We start from the raw sequence: 20,835 nt of genomic DNA, 5'->3' as shown, positions 1-20,835 counted from the left end.
ATTTGTTTCATGTTTTTAGTTTGCAATTAGTATGGACCTGTAAAAGATGTTTTCATGATTGGGTGAAACCGATTATTGCCTATATTTGTGTGTGAGTATTTATGTTCAGGTCGGTTTTGTTTTTGATCACAGTATCGAAATAAAAACTGCATTCAACATTCAAAAATTTCCTTTCAAAGTTTATATAATCCACCACAAGTTCTACCAGCTCCGCCAACTACACCAACACATTGATATACGTACACCATGTTGTCGTTCAGATTGATTTTCTAAGGTCACTTGTTGATGATCAACTGAAAAATGTAAGGTCACAATAATTGCTTTCTAACAAGAAACTTGGTAGGATTTGCATGTTATTTATTTTGTGGAAGCACTTTTAGATTGCGAAGCAGAGTTCCGGTTTTTTAAAGGAGCATTGAGAAACCGATTTGGGATGACCTACGTACCCAGAGAAATCCACCAGAAACATTGGCACGTCAGGTGGGGGCTCGTAATCATGGTAGAGCTGTAGGAAGCAGCATGTGCGGGCAGGAATGTTGCCCAGGCTCACACCCGACACTTTGGCGCTGGAGGCACAGAGCACCGGGATTGAAATGCATGGCCTGGGATCCTTGGACCTACTAGGAGCAAACAGCCCACTAGTCGTCCCGGACCCTCCGGCCCTAGTTTCAAAACTAGAGGCCATGCAAGAGGAGATCGCGGCCTTCCGTGAGTAAAATCAACGTGACCGGGAACAATAGAGAATCGATAGAGATACCAACCTCCTTTCACAACAACGACTGCAAGAGTTGGAAGACGAGAACACCACGCTCGGTCGAGCGTTGGACTGACTATACCAACATAATGAAGCCCTTACTCAAGCTCTCGCTAGGGCCTCTCAAAACAAGGTGCCAAAGGTAACCCCCACCCCAATAACTACCGTGGTAGGTACAACTGGTACCTGGCCCTCTATAGTGAGCAGCGCCGGTCAGCGAGTTATCCATGCACCTATTGTCTAATTCCATGAAAGCCTCAAGCATCTGCCACCCCTACCTCTACTGCATTTACCACAAAATGAGTCACCGATAATCGACCCAAACACAGCACTGCTCGTACAGATGAGTAGCTCCCTAAGTGCCCTTCAAGCAAAGGTAGAGGCAGCGGAGAACTAGGACACATGACGTCCTCTGACAACTTTCGAGGACCGTCCGGGGCCCTTCACCCAGGTAGTCTGAGGTGCGGTACGTTCCAATGCTTCAAAACAGCTCAAGATTGATTACACTAGAATTCAAGGACCTGTATCAACATTTGCAGGCCTTCCATTCGCAGACAAGTGACAAAGGATACACGGATGAGGTATGTTGCAACATGTTCTAGGAGACATTGTCCGGCGAGGCTTTGAGTTGGTTCTATGAGTTGCTAGCCGGTTATGTGGAAAACTTCAAGGAGCTCGCAAATAAATTTGTGGCTCGTTTCAATCTATGTACATATGGAATTAACACCCCAACGAGATTACTGAAAGTACAACAGGGGAGAATGAAACATTGATGTCCTTCGTCAACAGATGGCAGGCGGCAACTGCAAAGTGCCAGGACCTGAACAAGGAATTGGCGAAAATGACTTTCAGGAGGGGTTTGAGACCCGGAGACTTCCTCTACGGGATTAATCATCACCCCCCAGCTAGCTATGTCAAGCTAATGGCCACCGCCATCAGGCACGCCTAGGCAGAGTTCGAAACATATGGGGATAAAGTGAAACAAGACAAGAGAAGAACCCCTAATCCGGCCCCAGTGGTCAAGGACAAGCCAAAAAAGTGAGAATGGACCCAGGATGGCGAAGATCATCTTACCTTGCAAGCAAAAAGGGCAAGGAATCATCACACAGATCTAGTGACTAGTCTAGTATACCATCCCACCGGGAAAGGAGATCATATCAGTATCCCAGAACACCACCCCCACCTAGATATGAAGTTTTCACTCTCCTCACCTCCTCATATGAGACCATCTGAAACGAGAACAGGAACGAAATACCAGGACTGCCACCCCAGAAGCACCCAAAGAGTAAGCTTACACAACAGGATACCGATAGTATCTGTATCTATCATGAAGATGCTGGGCATAATACCAACCTTTGCTTGGCTTTAAAAAATACAATCGAATCATTCGTCCAGGAGGGAAAACTTCAGCGGTATCTGCCTGCTAAGGAGATAGGAGCTATTGATGTATACAATCGGATTCTCACAATCCATGGAGGGGGACCAAAGGATTTGCAGCCCTAAGGGGAGAAAGAGAAGTACGAGTTTCGGTCACCCCTAGGTTTTCAATTTCCACAACACCGCTTGGGAGGGAAATACGACTGGATGGAAGTCGATCACTTTTCCTGAGGAGGAGGAAGGGAACCTCAAAATGCATCATGAAGACCCTTTCCTCATCACTCTCCAAATGGACCACTATATTACTTCCCGGGTACTGATCGATACCCATGCCTCTATCAGCGTACTATCTTGAGATGCATACAAGGCGCTCAATCTGGGGCGATCCAAGTTATCACAGGACAACGAGCCCCTGATCAGTTTCTCCGGGGATATCGTTCAGGCACTAGGATCTGATTATCTATTGATCACGGTGGGAGAAAGTCCAAATTGTTCGACCATCAAAATAGAGTTCATCGTGGTCGATTGTGTCTCATCCTACAACGTGATCCTGGGGCGACCGACACTCTGATGCCTGAAGACGTTTGTGGCTGGCCACATGTTTATGATGAAGATTCCAACCCCAGTGGGAATGTCAAATATTAGGGCTGATCAGGCCGCCGCAAGACATTATTATTCTTTAACGGTTTCCCGAGGAAAGGGAAGGTCAAAGATGCTATCGATAACTGATAGATCCCTCACCTACGGACATGTACGATGACCCCAAGGATGACACCGACTCAGATGAAGAACAGCCCAGTGTCGTGGAGGATATTGAAGAGATAGTACTATCTGATGAGTTCCCGGACAGAACTGTCAGGATCGGTACCAAGTTGACCCCATATGTTAGGGAGAGTTTAATTTAATCCTGTTCCTGCGTGCCAACGCATCTGCTTTCGCTTGGTCGTACGAGGACATGCCCGGAATCCCGACAGATATTGCCATGCAAAACTTGAGCATCGTCCTTTTTTCGATCCAGGTGAGATAAAAGCGGAGAGCCTTCAACCACGACAAGTACAATGCTATCCAGGCTAAAGTGAAGAAGCTCAAGGCCATCAAATTTATCGGGGAGGTAACATACCCTTGTTGGCTACCTAATGTGGTCATGGTACCCACGAAGATAGACGGATCTTGGCATATGTGTGTCGATTATACAAATCTCAACTAAGCATGGCCCAAGGACAGCTTCCCACTCCTAAGAATTGACCAACTCATAGATTCCACAACTAGGTACCAGTTACTCATTTTCATGGATGCATTCAGCGGGTATAATCAAATAAGAATAAATCCCGTAGACGAGGAACACACCGCTTTCACTACAGACAAGGGTCTCTATTGTTACCAGGTTATGCCTTTTGGACTAAAGAATGCGGGTGCCACTTACCAAAGACTTGTCAACTCCATGTTTACAGATGTCATCGGTACCATCATGGAGGTATACGTGCACGATTTATTGGTCAAAAGCCTAACGGTTGATGACCATGTCACAAACCTGCCAATTATTCACCATCATCTTACACAGCAGTATGCGACTGAACCCACAAAAATGCATCTTCGGGGTCGAGGTAGGAAAATTCCTCGGCTACATCATCAGCCATTGGGATATAGAGGCAAACTCAGAAAAGGTACAGGCTATCTTGGACATGATGTCACCCACATTCTGTAACGAGGTTCAGTGGCCACCCTTTCAAGGTTTGTATCGCCACTTACAGATAAATGTACCCCTTTCTTCAAATTACTCAAGACCCAGAACATAGAGAAAATCACCTGGACGTACTGCTGAACACGAAGCAACATTTCTTGTCATAAAGGCCTACCTGGCAGTGGTACCATTACTATCAAAACCTGTTCCCAGAGAGATGTTATACATATATTTGGCTGCATGAACAACAGCTGTTAGCTCAGCCCTGATCAGATGGGGACCATGACTGCGAGTACCCGGTGTACTACACAGGTAAGGGATACACAGGTGCAGAGTCGCGATACTCGGACACAGAAAATGTGGGTTTGGCCCTACTAGTGTCTGCTAGAAAGCTTCGCACTACTTCCAAGCGCACTCAATTACCGTCTTCAATAACCACCCTTTGAGGCAGGTACTTCAAAAACCAGAAACCTCAGGAAGACTCATCAAGTGGGCCATTGAGTTAGGAGAATTCGATATCTACTTCAAGCTCCCCACAGCTATAAAAGGTCAGGCAGCAGCAGAATTCATCCCTTCTCAATATCTGCCCAAGGTAACGGAGGAACCACTAGCCCCTTGCCCACAGCCACCAGATATATGGCAGTTATATGTTGACGGAGCATCTAATAGGAGAATGAGCGGGGCTGGCATTTTTCTGGTCAACCCGGACGACCAAGTGTATGAGTACATTTTGAAATTTGCTTTCAAGGCATCCAATAATGCTGCAGAGTATGAAGCCCTCATAGCTAGTCTGCAGGTCGCTCGGGAGCTGGGTATCCAACACCTCTACATCTTCAACGACTCCCAATTGGTGGTAAACCAGGTCAACGGGAACTTTGAGGCCAAAGAGCCTCAGATGTCATCTTACCAGGCTCTCGCTAAGGCATTGGTTCAACTATTCACCATGTTCATAATTACTCAGATACCAAGAGCAAAGAATAACAAAGTAGATGCCCTTGCCAAGCTTGCAGCAACTTCTCCAAGTGTTGCATATGGGGCCACGAAGGTGGAATTACTAGAAAAACCGAGCACATCTAAGACGGTGTCTGAATTATTTGCCATTGACAACACCGCCTCCTAGATGGATCCAATACTAAAGTACATGGTCTATGGCTTGGCACCGGAAGACAAAGTTGAGGCAAGAAGGTTACAGCTAAGGTCAGCCCGGTACACCATTATGAATGGCAAGCTGTACCGAAGGGGTTATAGCTTTCCAACCTCAAATGTGTCACCCCTGAAGAGGGACACAGTATACTGAAGGACATCCACAGGGCGTCTGCGGTAATTACGCAGGGGCCCTATCTGTAGCACATAAGGCTCTGCGAGTCGGGTATTTCTTGCCAACCATGTCAGCGCTGGCTGAAACAATTTCGAGTTCTTGCCAAAAGTGCCAAAAGTAAGGCAACATCCCAAGGGCACCGCCTATCGCCCTCGCACCTTGGCCTTTCTGCCAGTGGGGCCAGGACCTAATTGGTAAGCTCCCTACGGCTGTAGGATAATTCAAGTATGCCATTGTAGCAGTGGACTATCAGACAAAGTGGGTGGAGGCAGAACCTCTTGTGGCCATCACGACAGGAAAACTGAAAAATTTCTTATGGAGGAATATCTACTGCAGATTCGGAGTCCCGGACACTATTGTCACGGACAGTCGATAATGATGAGTTAAGAGCATACACCGAGAATGTGGGAACTAGGATCCTATATGCCTCACCAGCACATCCACAAACCAACGGCCAAGTGGAAGCTGTCAACAAAATAATCAAAATGATTCTTAAGAAGAAACTGGACTACGCCAAGGGGCTTTGGGCCTCCAAGCTTCTGGAGGTTTTGCGGGCTATCAGAACAACAGCGATGAAGGCTATCGGGGTAACTCCCTTCTGCATGGCTTTCAGAACAGAGGCAGTCCTTCCCATCGAAACATAAATCCAAAGCGGAAGGATCGAGTACTTTGACGTGGGTACCAATTCGGAAGGTCTCCAGCTAGATGTCAACTTACTGAAGGAACTGCAGGATGTAGCGTACATGCATAATCTCGCAAACAAGATAAGAATAGCCTGCTACTACGATGCCAAAGTATAGTCATGGACACTCAAACTAGGGGACTGTGTCATGAAACAAGTGTACCTAGAGCCAAGAGGACTGGATCCTTCTTGGGTGGGTCCCTATGAAATCGTTGAGGAAGTAGGTCTGGCTACCTTCTACATCCGGGACATGGACGGAGTAACTTCCCTGCATATCTGGAATACACAACGTCTCAGGTACTATTATAAGTAGCTTCAGGAGCATCTTACCTTAGCTTTTGATCATCCAGCTATGGCAAGCTACCCATCGGGTACTTATTTTGTATGAGCCATCATGTGGTACTTGAATGGAAAAATGAATTATTCAGACCATTACTTCCATTTTTACCTTAGTCACCGAGCTTCCCGGACAATCAGCTATACTGTTAATTACTTTATTCCGTTAATAAGTAGTTTAAACATACAGGCTTCGACAAGGCATAAAATACAAGCAATTTTAATCCATTTCAACATTCCCATTCAAGTAGCAAAAATTAGAGCCATCTACAAATTAAATTGGCCTCCCAAGCTAAGGAAATATGTAAAGGGATACCCAAGTATTGGTTCAATAGCCATTGTTCAAAATGAGGGTAAATGCTACTCTTAACTAAATAGAAAAAAAAAAAAAACACTACAACTCGCTAGCATCAGTTTGACTCCCTCCGATATCACCCTTTGCTCCAGCCACTTCCTGTTGCTGTCTTTTCTTCTTCCCAAGGGCACCGTTCTTAAACTTGGCATCATCCAAGTACCCGGCCGCCACCCACTCCTGGTACTTCATGAGTATCACCTTATCTTGCGCAGCTGTTATCAGGTTGACCAACTCATCTGAAGCTTTGTACTCCTCGACGGCCTCCCGACTCACCTCTCAAATGTTGCCCTATAGATACTCAGCTTTGGCTCTCCATGAATTGGCACTCTCCTCTGCTTCCCATAGAGCCTCCAGATCCTTCTTCAACTTCCCCACCATGTCTTCTAGCTCCAAGATCCTTTCCTGGGTCTCTTCCAGCTCCCGCACCTTAGAGACCATCGAGTCAACCTTCTGCTTGAGGGAGTCATGCTCCTTCTCCAGCCAACTTTTTTCTTCGTGCAAATACTTTACCTGCCCAGAGAGATTACTGATCAACCTCCTCCTTTAGCTGAGTGTCCTCCTCATTGGCATCAATGGCATAGACATTGAACATGGCCTACAGAACTAATATCAGTACGGTAACAATAACACTTGAAAAAAAAAAACGGTGCAAGTCAAGGGAAATTTCCTTACCCGCATCATCGACTCCTGAGCAACTTGCCGATTCTCCTGAGGAGTATTGTCCTTGGCTTGTACCTGATCCAAGTCAATATCCTTGAGATCTGCCAACATAGACCTCACAAATTTCTTGTCTGCCACCCCATACTCGAACAGTTACTGCTTGATAGGTTTTTTGGGGAGTGGAAGAACCGCGGGGGATAGCAGGGCTAGGGATGGAAAAGCCTCCGAGGCCACCCTCTGACTCACACGGCTTTTTTCTCTACGGTACCTTTCACATCTTTGCCAGTGTAGGTCACTTCCTCTTTGTCACCACTGCGGTGCCGATGTCGATGGACCCTCTTCCTTTTTTCACCTGGGAGCATCCCTTCTTCAGTACCCTAGGACTGGTTGGATAGCGAAGCCTGAGATCTTGTAGCCTGGGTCTTATCCTTCCTAGTATCAACAATGGTAATGACATTGGCAGTCTCGGCGGCAGGACTTTCCTGGTTCACGATAGGATCATTTGGATTGGGCACCCCATAGGTCTTTTCCGGTAACATCAGTAGCATTTCATCTAAAGACCTATCAATCTTTCTCTCAGCTAGGTTCACATCGATAAAGACGGCATCCTTGCCTTAATTGATCAAACAGTTCATCAGCTTAGTATCATCCATCTTGTCATCCTCCTTCCCTTTCCGAGGTTTTCTTCTATGTACTGTCAATATAAAAAACCCAACAAAATAAATATCACGTAGAGCCCTCATCTCACCAGGAACTCTTCCTATCTTCAACCTATCCAGAATAAAGTACCAGATGAACCTATATGAGCTCCTCTCCTCCGGATCTTCCCATACAGCATACACCCTCACAATCCTTTTTCTCTCAAGGTCCGAAAATGTGTAGGCTTGATCCTCGATGGCTTGGTATGTCCCCATCAACCACAACTTCTTGTTTCTGATCTGCCATTGCCCCCTTGCAAGGAACACCTATTTCTTCCATTTCTTGCTCTGCGAAGTGAGCAATTAGTGACCAAGGGTTCATAGTCTCGGGCACTAAAGGACACCATGCCCTTACATAATGCTTTTTTGGAGTGGGCAACCCTGTACACAACTCTGAACTCAGTTATCGAGGGTCAGCCTTGCTCACATAGATCCCACATGGCCACTATGCTTAGGATCGGCAGCCATACATTACGTGCCAACTGCTCCGGTGACAGATTCAGCATCTTGAATAGATACTGCAGGCACCGGGGCAGCGGTAGCGACATCCCTTGATGAAGTTGGTTCTCATGGAGAGCCACCCACCCAGGGAGAGGATTCGACGCTAGCTTACCAGGTTGCAATGGCCTCAGCTCTACTTGCTCAGGTATCCCCCAACGTAGCCTCAACGAATTTATCTCCCTCATTGTCATGCTCCTCACTGGCTCCCCGCAAACTGTCCCGTCAGCCAGAGTGTACCTAGGCTTAGGTATACCTTCCGGAAACGCCACGGTAACTCCGTCCCTAGACCCCAGACCCCCCTCACTTTCGAACCCATTTGTGCTCCCGGTACTTTCTGAGACCACTCCTGTGGAGGACCCGGTCTCTTTGACCCTAGATTGTTCTCGAGTACTGCTGCTTGCCAGGTACCGATCTATGTCTACCTCAGCTTCCCTCGCAGAGGCTTAGCAGGACGATCCCACTCCCCTAGCTATAACTTTTGTCTCTGATTCCATCCTAAGCCTACAGATACTCTAGCCCCACTCAAATCTGCTATCCAAAATCAGAAACACAGGAGTCAGTCTAGAATCCTAGATCTAAGGCTCCGTTCAAGTGTGAATCACTCCGCACTCAAACTTTAAAAACCCAGAATACCCAAATCACTACTAGAAAATTTCTACCCACTTTTTGCACCCAATTCATACTAAAGTATACAAATTCAGCACAACAAACTAGGGGTGGGTTCGCGAAACCGAAAACCGAAAAAAACCGAGCCGAAAGCCGAACCGAAGCAGAAAAACACCGAACCGAAAAAAAATGCACCGAAATGAAAAAAACTGAACTGAACCGAAACAGTTCGATTCGGTTTTCAGTTTTAGCAGCCAAAAACCGAACCAAACCGAAAAAAACCGAATTGGTCAAAACGATGTCGTTTTGACATTTTGACTTTTAAGTAACCCTAGGGTTCCACTATATATGCGTTTCAGACCTTCAGTTTCTCACTTTTCTCACCTCTCTTTCTTCTCTGCCGTTTCTTTCTTCTCTCATTTCATTGTGCTTCCACCAAACACAACACCAACGATTTGACTACGGCATTCCCCTATAGGTCTTTGACGTTCAGAAGCTCTGATCTCAATACCAGCGGGAGCTTCTCCTTTCCCTCCAGGTCTATCTCTAGTTTTTCTCTTCTCTTCAATCTTCTTTTCTTCAGTTTCTATATTATTTTAATCTTACTCAGTTATCATCGTCATCGCTTGTTCTTCTTAGTTTCAGATCCAGTTATGATTAGATCTGTTGTAAAGATCCAAGACTAGGGCTCCAAGTTAGATCCAAGACTAGGGCTCCAAGTTTATGAAGGAGATGGGGAACAATCTGGGTTTTTCGATATGTGACTTTTTCTTACTATCTGGGTTTTTGTTCTGGCATTTGATTCTTCCAACTCTAGTTGTCTTCAGGTTTTAACTTTCAAGTAATATTTTTGTTAATTGCTATTCAGGAATGATGCGGCTGGTGATAGAAAATTGTCAAATCGATCTGGGCCATAGACCCATATCAGGGTTGAAACTCACTCTTCATTTGGTATTCAGTCAAATCACGTTTTTGCATGTACTAATACAAAGTCTTTAATAAATCTGGTGATTAGATGGTAAGGTAAGTTATGTAGTGATGTAGGAAGATTACTATAGTACAATTTTGTGAATCAAAGTTGACCCACCAACGTCTCAATCCATTACACCCTAATAGTTTGTGATTTACTTATAAAAATGCATTGTGAGATTCAATTATTTCTGTAATTGGTTGAAGTTTCAAAATAAAAGATGTCTTTGTACTATCTGATAGACATATATTGTCACTGGATTTCTTTTCCTATCTTCAGTTTACATTTTTCAAGAAGAGAATTAAGTCAGTAACTAGATTTTACTTTTGTTTTATGTTTAGGTGTTGATGCCCAGCAGAGTATATCTACTCTGAGTTCAGACCGCACTGAGGCTTTTCTAAAACAATCCAACTTGAAAGTAATATTTACTCTGCAATTGACATCTCTCATTTTGTCATCGTACTTTCATTCTAGATGTTATCTATTCACCAATTAGTACTGCAGATTCAACAACTTAATGATATGTCATGATTCATGACACAAATTATCATAACCGAATGTCATCCTCTATCATTATGACATTCTTTTTGCATGCTTATTATCCGGTTATATGATCAGTTGGTTGTACTTGTGTAACTTATGCACTAGTTTTCATGTTTGATGATTGGTAGTTAACCTTGCTACAGATGAGTCGTCCAAGCTAAAACCCAATGGACCTGGACTTCTTGAGGTTCTCAGTTCATCATCACCTTTGAAGCTAATCATAGTCTATATAGGTGTGTTTTTTCTTTTTCTACATCCCTGTTTCTATATGCTTGATGTTGAACACTTTTAGCAATAGCTATTACTAGTGTATTATTTTTGCTTTCTACTAAGGCTTGATGTGTTGTTGCATGTTTTATGTCACCATACTGGATGCACAAGGCTCTAGCCCTCTGTTACCCCATCGGGTAGACAAGGCTCTAGCCCTCATATATCCCACCCGGTACACGAGGCTCTAGCTCTCATTTACCCCACCGAGTACATGAGGGTCAAGCCCTCATTTACCTTATCGGGGATGTATCACTGCAGCCTTGTTACCTGTAGTGAACCTAATCCAAACCACCCAATCAATATATTCCTTCATCAGGAACTTGAGGGACTCCATATATACGGGCACAACATCCACCAAACCTTGTGCCAAACCTTATCTTGTCCCCACCCAAGAAATATCTTGAATAGGAACTTGGTGGACTTGTACATACCAGCAGTTACTTGACTACCACAGGTTTGGTACCATCACCAGATCCCGTAGGGCTTCCCTGATGTGGTATCAGGGGCCGGGTTCAGTAACCACCAGGTCTGTGCTCACAAGGGGCGACACCTTGGGTGACAAAGGTATCAGGCCTACCTACTGGAGCTCATTGAAGAATGCACCAGAAACTGTTATAACTACAGAGGGATGAATTGCATCCCACATCGAAGAAATGGGAAACACCTTTCCCATGTGCAAGTATTTAAGACAAACCCAACCACCTTCAATAGGATAATAACTTCTTTCCCTTATTATTACTCTGTCAAAATATATATAGAACCTCATTCAGGCATCGGAGAGACATAAACCATCTGGTACGGTTTATTCATCTGACGTTGTGTATTCTGTCTAAACAGGGACTTGGAGTTACATTGGTACTCGCCAGCGGTATAGCATTCTGTGTGATGTACCCGGAGAAATCCACCAGAAACAGTTTATTAGACCCACTTTTCAATCACATATCCACAATTTAGTTTTTAGGTCTATATGAGTAGATCACCTCTGTAAATTTGCAACCAAATTGATAATCATGATGGCATTCAAAACTGTGATTTACAATTATAAATGTAAACAGTTCAGGTTGGACAGAACGGTTTGTCCATTGATTTAAACTAGTTCGATATCTTAACGATCATCAATTTGGTTGAAAAATTTGCATATTTGATCCATACATTAGGACAAAAAAAAAATTGAACGATCAAGATGTTGAAATGCAATCGAAAAGTGGACCCCACAAAGAGTCCCTTAAAATGACCCGAAAAGGGATCCCTATATATCCTTTTTTTTTTTTTACCATTTTAAGGGATCGCTTATTACACCCACTTTTCGATTACATATTCACATTTCAACCGTTCAACATTTATGTATATATGAGTAAATTATCTTTGCAAAATTTCAGCCATATTGATAATTATTAAGGCACTCATAACTGCGATTTATAACTATGAACACAAACGATTCAGGTAGGACAGATTCGGTTCGTCCATTGATTTAATCTAGTTTGATACCTTAACAATCATCAATTTGGCTGAAAATTTACAAAAATCTATATATTAGGACCTAAAAATTGAATGGTCGAAATGTCCAAATGCGATAGAAAAGTGGGTCTCACAAGAGATCCCTTAAAATGTGGGTCTCTAGATGTGGCCTATCAAGGCTGGGAATGTGAGGCTAGTATATATATTGGGTTTTAAGCCTACCTTGTAGTTAGGACCCAATCCTCTTTCGGTGACTAATTGACTGTGTTCTTTCAGTGTCTGTGCTCGATATGCACATGGTATAAATACACTCTGTCTGAGCTGATCGCATTAAATGCCTCTTAGTTTCTTCACGTCGCGGCCTAAAAGGATTTTTTTTTTTTTTTTGAGAAAAGGAATATGACATCGAGTTCATCCCTTTAAATAAAAAAAAAGAAGATAAAAATAAAAAATGAAAATCCTACCTTGCCATTTGGGATTTGGCTGATGAGCACGCAAAAAGAAAAAGAAAATAAAATAAAATACAGTCAGACCGAGTCTGAAAACAATTGAGCTACGCTACCACGCGGTTTCATTACTTACCACCTCCGTTTTCGAATCTCTCGTTTTTCTCTCTCGGACGCAAATAATGGACGAGGTGATCACAGCTGCTGATGCTTCCATCAATGGATCCAAGTCCTCTATCATTCCATACAACCTCCCTCTCCTCTCCGCCTTCCTCTCTTGCGCTCTCGCCCAGTTCCTCAAGCTTTTCACCACCTGGTAACCCTCACCCAACTTCTGGGTCCCTTTTTATTTTGCGTTTTTAGGCAAATTGGCTGTTGGGTCGTGATGGGTTCTTTTTATTTTGTGAAAATATGTGATGATTTGACTCAATTGGATGGTTTTGTGCTTCAATAGGTGAATTACATGGAATTGAACTTGTATTTGTGATTTGGTGGCAGGTACAAAGAGAAAAGATGGGACTCTAGAAGGATGCTTAGCTCTGGAGGAATGCCGTCGTCGCATTCGTCCACTGTGACGGCACTTGCAGTTGCTATTGGTTTCCAGGACGGAACCGGAGGGTCGACATTTGCCATTGCAGTGGTCTTGGCATGTGTTGTATGTAACTCTTAACCAGGTCTTGTTCATTCTTTTTTTTTTTTTTTTTTGTAGGCATGCATTCTCGCGTTTAGTGTTTTTGGGTTGGTATGTGAAATGCTCAACATAATCTCAAAGTTTGATTTGTTTGCCTCTTTTAGGTTTTGTTGTGACATTATATTTGACTCACATCTTGAATTCATCTTGTTATTGTTGTGCGTTGAAACTTTAATTGCGTGTTTATTGCTACAAGCTGTTCCTTCTGCTGTTGAGGATTGTGTTTTTGTGTTGTGCATCATCGACTATCCATTTGTGACCAGAGTGTCTGTAGACTACTACTTTTTATTGGTTATGTTAACCATAATCAGCTGCTATCTTGGCTTGGACCAGAAATCTCCTGTCTTGACCATTTAGACATTGTGCACTGTCTCATATGTGATTTTGAAAGGAAGTTTTAAAGAAGCCTTTTACTGGTATCCAATTGTTATTGGTTATAATATGTATCTGTATTTCATAATCTAAGTGCACTCCGTCTTTTATTTTTTTTTCCTGTGAAATAAGGTTTTTACTTCATAGGGTGTTACTTGAATAGTTGTTTGTACACTAGAACGCGTGATACAGAAATTACTGAAACTGGTGGGATGAAGTGAACTAACTTCAATCAAAGGTGAAACATGGAAACCACTAAATCTCCAGTTATAGTTTAAGAGACCATAATCTTATCATTTTTTGTCACTCCAGAAACAATATGGCATGTAGTCATTTTACCATTTTATTACATCAGTCTCAGTTTGGTTATCCATTGTTGTCCATAACGTTATATACTATGCACAGTTTCTAGAGGAGTTGGTTGCCTGTATTTATAAGTTGTGTTTCTTGCAGGTCATGTATGATGCTACTGGTGTAAGACTCCATGCTGGTCGTCAAGCTGAAGTAAGCTTACATTTCTAGCACTCAACATGTTGTGTTCATAGAATCATAGTCTGTCTACAATTGCAGTATCTAAAGTATTGGGGTAGTATGGCAAAGTTTGTTAATTAGGCTTGGGGATAGTGGGATCATACTGAGAGAATATGCCACTCCAAGATAATATAATTTAGACCATCTTCTCATGATATTTGTAAATGTTATCTGATTATCTGTATAAATCTTTCGTTCATATTTCAGTGGTAGTGATTATTAATATATTGTTGTCTACCTTTGAGATTATTGCTATTTGTAATTTGCCAAGTTGTATAGTTGGCAACACCTTTATATATGTTGTATTGGTATTGGAACCCGGGACGCATGATGTAGCTGTAAGATACATATTAACCTCATAAATCTTAAAGTTATACAACTATTGTTATCCATGCATTGGTTTCTGTAACAGTTTCCTTTAAACATCTTTTTGAAGCTCGTCAAGATGGACTTTTGGCAACATCTGTTACTTTTTTATTAAAAAAAAATAATAATAAAACAAAAGGAAAAAGAATTACAGATGTTGCTGGTAGTCCAATTGGACAAGCTGTAAGACTGATTGATGTGTCCTGCTTGTATGCAAGGATGAAATATCTGCATGTATTATTTTGCTGGCTAAAGTTTATAGGCACTGCTGCTGTTGTAGTTATATCAAGCTCAGGATGTAGAAACATGAGTGAAGGGAATAATGACTAATCTCGGAGTGCCAAAAAAATTGTGTATATATATTTTATATATTTTCAATTCTCAATGGAGAGACGGTTCACTTTTCATTGAGTTTGCATTATATCTTAAGTAGCCATACGCTGTTGCATTGAAGTGTAAGCTTTAACAGAAATTCTGGACAAGCCCCAGAGATGCATGTGCAACTTGCTATCCCTTTGCCTGATAGGCAAAGGGTCTGCCTACTGCAGCTTGTATCATTGCCTGGATCTCTTATCTTTCCAGAGCGATCATAGTTTCATATATGTGTTCTGTAAGTTTTCACTGTTGTTGAACTTATGAATCTTCATATTTTATTCAAATATCGTTTGTTTTTCCTCTTTGACGAGTAATTTTACTATGGCTTTTTTCGTTTACATTAATTTAATTATAGTTGTTGTTAAAGGTATCCTAGTTTCATGCAACACGTGTTAGCGTTTCTGTATATGTTGGTGTACTCTTTGTGGTATGCTTGTCTTATATTTTATTTTCTAATGTAGTACAATATATCTTATTGCAGTTATTAAATCAGATAGTGTGTGAGCTACCTCCAGAACACCCGGTTTCTAGTGTTAGACCTCTACGGGATTCACTTGGTCATACTCCATTGCAGGTTTGCTTCAATTTTCATGTTCATGATCATTCACACACTTGATTTTAATGGAAACGACTAATGGTCAGAAACTTGGCCGTGAAGATTATAACTTCTATGTCGGATGTGCTGTCTAGAGTGAATTTCTTATCCAAGCCTGGAACTCTGTCTGTTGTTATATTCAAATAATTTTTGTTTCATTCATATGGTTGCAGGTTCTTGCAGGTGCAGCGTTGGGATGTATAGTGGCATACCTTATGAGTTCGAGTTAGCAGTGGGTAATTCCAGTGATTATTCTTTGATGTCACAAGTGTAAGTTCAACAGGCTGTAGAGGTCAGTGCAAGCGTACAACAGGGGACTTCCCAAAGTCTGCTTTTCTGTCAAATAGTGGAAAGGATTGAGCAAAAATGTATGCCAAGTTTGTACTCACAATTCAACTGTAGAAAAGTAGTGTTCTGAAAGCTTTTTAACAGTTTGATTATATATATAAAGATGCTCTTGAGCTCAAGCAATACGAGTGCCATACATTCTAAGTTTCTAACTCATTGGTAGTGTCTGAAAACACCCCCCAGTATCGATCATCTGGTTGTGACAGTGACTACTGAGATCCTGCTGCGGCAGTCTAGTTAACGGGCTGGTGTTCATCACTTCATCTTTTTCTTTGTAAATTCGAATGTGGGATTTGTAGGGTATTCACTGTAGAGAGAGGCCATAACTCGAAACCTCCCATGAGGGAAAGAATTGCCCCTTCCTCTTTAGTTAAAATGCCTTGCCTTTCACAAATTGAATGTTTGATCATTAATACCAAGGATGCATAAAATATTCAAATTGCCTTGGCAGAAAGTTCAGCTTAACTTTCTCTTTGCGGCTGTCATTCTCTCGTCGTGTAAGAGGGCCGGGGTGGCTATGATACAAAGAAACAGAATATTTTACGACCCTACGTACCGGTCACAGGCAGAGCTCATGACGTTCTACTTCATCCCATGTACTCTGAGCATCATCTTTTACTATCAAGAAAATCATGTATAAATTATTATATTCACTTATGTCTCTTATTTTTGTGGAAAACAAAATATAAAATTATGTATTATTTATTTGGGTTAAATACTGTTTACTTCCTGAACTTTTAAGAAAAAAATAGTTCAGTCATTCCCTTTTTAATTTCACACATTTACACCCTCATCTCTCAATTTTGGACCAATAGGTCATTTCCATTATTCTCCGTCCAAAATATCCGTGAAGTAGCTGACGTGGCAACATCCTCTCCTCTAAAATGTCTAATATGCCCTTAGTTTCTCTTTTTTTTTCCTTAATTATTTTTCCTTTTTCTTTTGATGCGTTTTTTTTTCTTTTTCTGTTTATCTCTTCTTCTTCCTCCTCTGAGACTCCTCAATGTCGTGCCCTTACTTCCTCACTCTCTCCTTTATTTCTCTTCCTTCCTCAGATCTCTCTCTCTCTCTCTCTCTCTCTCTCTCTCTCTCTCTCTCTCTCTCTCTCTCTCTCTCTCTCTCTATTGCGGCGAAGGCATACTCCTCTTGAGGGAGACATTTTGGGACTCCATGGAGAGGAAATCGCCGGCGGCTGCGTTGGGTCCAGCTTAAAGGTTGAGCTGCATCGTCTGGTGCGCCTTTCGGTTGAGATCAGAGGTGAGTGCCGCCAAATCAAATTTGGAGAAGAAAGTACCCTGCAACACCACCACGACGCAATGCACGCCGCACAGCTTTGACTCCTACACCCCGTGGTACATCATCCATCCATCTCTCTCTCTCTCTCTCTCTCTCTCTCTCAAACTCTGTGTTTCTGAGAAAGATTGGAAGAATAAAACCCTAGAGATTCTGTACCTGATGGATTTGATTTGAGTTTGATGAGAAGAGGAAAGATTTGATTTGTTAGACGGCGGCGCTGGACGGCAGCTCTGGTGGGCGACGGAGGGTCTGGGAAAGGCGATGGAGGGACAAGATTTGATCTTGTTTTTGGGGAGGTTTTAGGCGGCGGAGTAGCGACGTTGGTGATGGCGGTGGGGATTGAGGCATGGATTCAGAGGCGGCATTGGAGGAAGATCGATATGGGTTTTTCATTCTTTGTTTCTGAAACTCTCTGATTTGGAGTAATGTTGTTTGGGGTAATGGTGTTTATGTTTGGATTACTGATTTTGGGGTTTTGTACATTTTGGGTTTTGATTTTGGGGACATGGTAGTGGTGGAAGGGTGTCGAGCGTGAGATGAGGGACAATTGTGCAATGGTGGAGAGAATAGGATAGGGCGGTGATGGGTGATGAGGAGGATTGGTGGATGTGAGATTGCGGTGGAGAGGATAGGATAGGGCGCTGATGGGTGATGAGGAGGATTGGTGGATGTGAGGTTGCGGTGGAGATTAGTGTGTGTGAGGTGGGTGGAATGGGAGAACAGAGCATGTGAGAGAAACAGACGGTGGTGGGAGGTGGAGGGGAGAGAGCTGGGAGAAGAAGAGATAAACAGAAAAAGAAAAAGAAAAAGAAAGATAAAAAATAAAACAATAAATTAAGGAAAAAAAAAGGATGTGAGGGTCGAATAGGCATTTTGCCACAGAAAGACTTCCACATCATCTAGTTAATGGAGCTTTTTGACAGAGTAACGGAATGAACCTATTGGTCCAAAATTGAGAGATGAGGGAGTAAACGTGTAAAATTAAAAAGAGAGTGACTGAACTGTTTTTTTTTCCTGAAAGTTCAGGGAGTAAACAGTATTTAACCCTATTTATTTCTATCCATCAATATGAAAAAAATTCTTTGAATTGTTCAAGGAAAACCTAATTTGTGTTTAGCCCAAACTCTAGGTTACTTGACCTAGTGGTAATAGGATTTAATTAGAAGGATTTAGAATCCTAATCAATGTAGAATTACTTTCCTTGTATGATTGAGATTCTATGCATTGTAATCCTCTATATAAAGAGGCCCATATTATCAATGAGAATACACAGCGATTATCTCTCAATTTCTGATTTCCTAAAACACGTTATCAGCACGAAGCCTTAACCCTGAAACCCTAAATTCGTAGCCTTCAAATCCCAGAAACCTCCGCCACCCACCTTGAAGCTCTCACCCCCAGGAGCCCAGAACCGGCGGCGTTGTCCCCTGAACCGGCCGGAAAATATTCAAACCGGCCCCCAGAAATACCCATATCCTCCCTGACCGGTTCGGAGCTCTCCTCCCTGCCTACTGCTACCAAACTCTACCAGAAGCTGCAACCAGACCCCAGACCACCGGAGCCGAAAAATCTCCATCGGAACTGGCCTGAAACCATCTGAACCAGCCACCAGAAAAAACTGCAACCGAATCGGTAGAAAGAAAAGAAAAAAAAAAAAGGGGGGGCAGCAGATCAGCCCAGCAGAGCCCAAGGCCCAGAAGCCGCAGCCTGAAGCCCAGCATCCGGAAACATCTGACGTCATCCTTGCGTCATCTGCCATGCCAGCAGCCACGTCAGCTATCCGGTCAACCACAGTCAACGCCGGTCAACCCTCTGGTCAACGACTGCCGGCGATTTTTCCGGCCACTTTCCTGCCAACTTCCGGCCACTTTTCCTGCGACTTTTCCGGTCAGCTACAGTGACTTCTCGGCAACTACAGTACTTTTCCGGCGTCATTTTCAGGCCATCTTTTTAAGGTAATTTTTCTAAAAGTTCCCGTTTTTGAAGTTTTTTTTCTTTCAATTTCTTCTTCTTTTCTTGGGGACTTCCAACATCCCTTCTTCTACCCCCCTTTCTTCGGAGATCAATAGCAGAACTGTGGGGGTTCGTGCTCACTCCAAGCTTGGAGCTTGTAGAGTCCTCCAAACTTAGTGTTTGTTGAGAAGAAAACGATCGACCACATACATCGTCGTTTCGATCTAATCCAAAACCCCTCTTGGAATCGGATTTTCTTGGAAGCGACTACGCTCAGAAAAATCCCTAATTTCTTGGGAGCGACTACGCTCAGAAATTTAATAGCTTTTCGTGGTAGCCTTTTCGCTCCGAAACTAACCCTGATCTTGTGTTATTTTTCAGGATGAATTACCTGAACAAGCTGAGTTTTGTTCCACTAGAGACAACTGGCGCAGGATACCATAGGTGGGTCCGAGATGTGCGCCAACATCTTAAGGCTGATGGACTTCTGGAAACCATCCAAGAGCCTAGTCAGAACGTGCTGTCCATTGAGCAAGCTACTGCTTTTGATGAAAATCAAGCTAAAGCCATCATTCTCATGACAAGACACATGAATGACGTGCTCCAAAGTGAGTACCTCAATGAGGAAGACCCAAGAAAGCTATGGGTTGAACTTGAGCAGCTATTTGGCAACGTTCGTGCTTCCTAATTTAGAAGTGCGATGGCATAGCCTCCGCTTCTGTGATTTCAAATATGTGCTTGATTATAACTCGGAAGCTCTTCGTATCAAGTCCCTAATGGAGTTTTGTGGTCAAACCATAACTGATACGATGTTGATCGAGAAGACTCTCTCTACCTTCCCCGTCTCTGCCCTGATGATTTCAAAGAATTATCGGATTGATGTGAATGCAGGACGTATCATGAGGTTTCATGAGCTTATTGGCGCCATGAACGTAGCTGAAAAGCACGACAACATACTCGTGAAGAACTATAATGCTAGACCTGTGGGAACTAAGTCTATTTCGGAGTCTAACTATAGTCGCGCCCCCAAGGGAGGACGCAAGGAGCGAAACCCTAAGAGTAGGGACAATTCTGGACGCTCTGGTCCATATTCTCGCCCTAAAGAGGAAGGAAATCACCAAGAGAGGCGTGCACGGAACCGTGGAGGTCAACGTGTAAAGAGAGAGAGAGGCGGAGCCTCTGGCTATGTGGTGACGCCACCAAGAATAATAGTCGTCCAACACATGCACCAAAAGCATCTCGATCAAGGGAGCCTGACCATAAAGATGTTGGTCTTCGATGTGGATCAAGTGGACATTGGGCAAGGAAGTGTACTCTATCCCAGAATGTTGCCAACGCATACAAGATGTATCGTGAAGCAAGGGAGGCAAATTACATGGAACAAGAAGATCAAGATGGAGATCTCGATGTAAGGGTGGAAGACTACAAGGATCAAGACCCAGAAACTGGTGATTTTGATTAAGTCTTTTTATTTTCCAAGAGATGTAGGCAATTGCCATATTACTTTTGTAGTAGATGCCAATGTTATTAGTTTCTCTTCAAAGTAGGCGTACTCAATGTAAAAGTGATGTCTAGAAGGGTTTTGAGATAAGTGGTACTTAAGCGAGCGTTGCTCCACCGACATCTCTCTACTTAACTGGTAACATTTACATT

At 42.9% G+C, this 20,835-nt stretch overlaps 1 protein-coding gene across 1 annotated transcript; it reads left to right on the top strand.

Moving 5' to 3' along the window:
* Positions 1–12,751: 12,751 nt before the first annotated feature.
* LOC112167712 (uncharacterized membrane protein YuiD) lies at positions 12,752–16,085 on the top strand. The gene is made up of 5 exons (XM_024304761.2): positions 12,752–12,971; positions 13,154–13,310; positions 14,172–14,222; positions 15,472–15,564; positions 15,759–16,085. The coding sequence occupies exons 1-5, from the start codon at positions 12,838–12,840 to the stop codon at positions 15,813–15,815; spliced, it is 492 nt and encodes a 163-aa protein (XP_024160529.1). The 5' UTR covers positions 12,752–12,837; the 3' UTR covers positions 15,816–16,085.
* The last annotated feature ends 4,750 nt before the right edge of the window (positions 16,086–20,835 follow it).

Source organism: Rosa chinensis, chromosome 5 (genome assembly GCF_002994745.2).
Source record: "Rosa chinensis cultivar Old Blush chromosome 5, RchiOBHm-V2, whole genome shotgun sequence".
Taxonomy (NCBI): domain Eukaryota; kingdom Viridiplantae; phylum Streptophyta; class Magnoliopsida; order Rosales; family Rosaceae; genus Rosa; species Rosa chinensis.
Note: the sequence above shows the minus strand (reverse complement) of the source record. Positions and strands in the feature narration are given on the sequence as shown.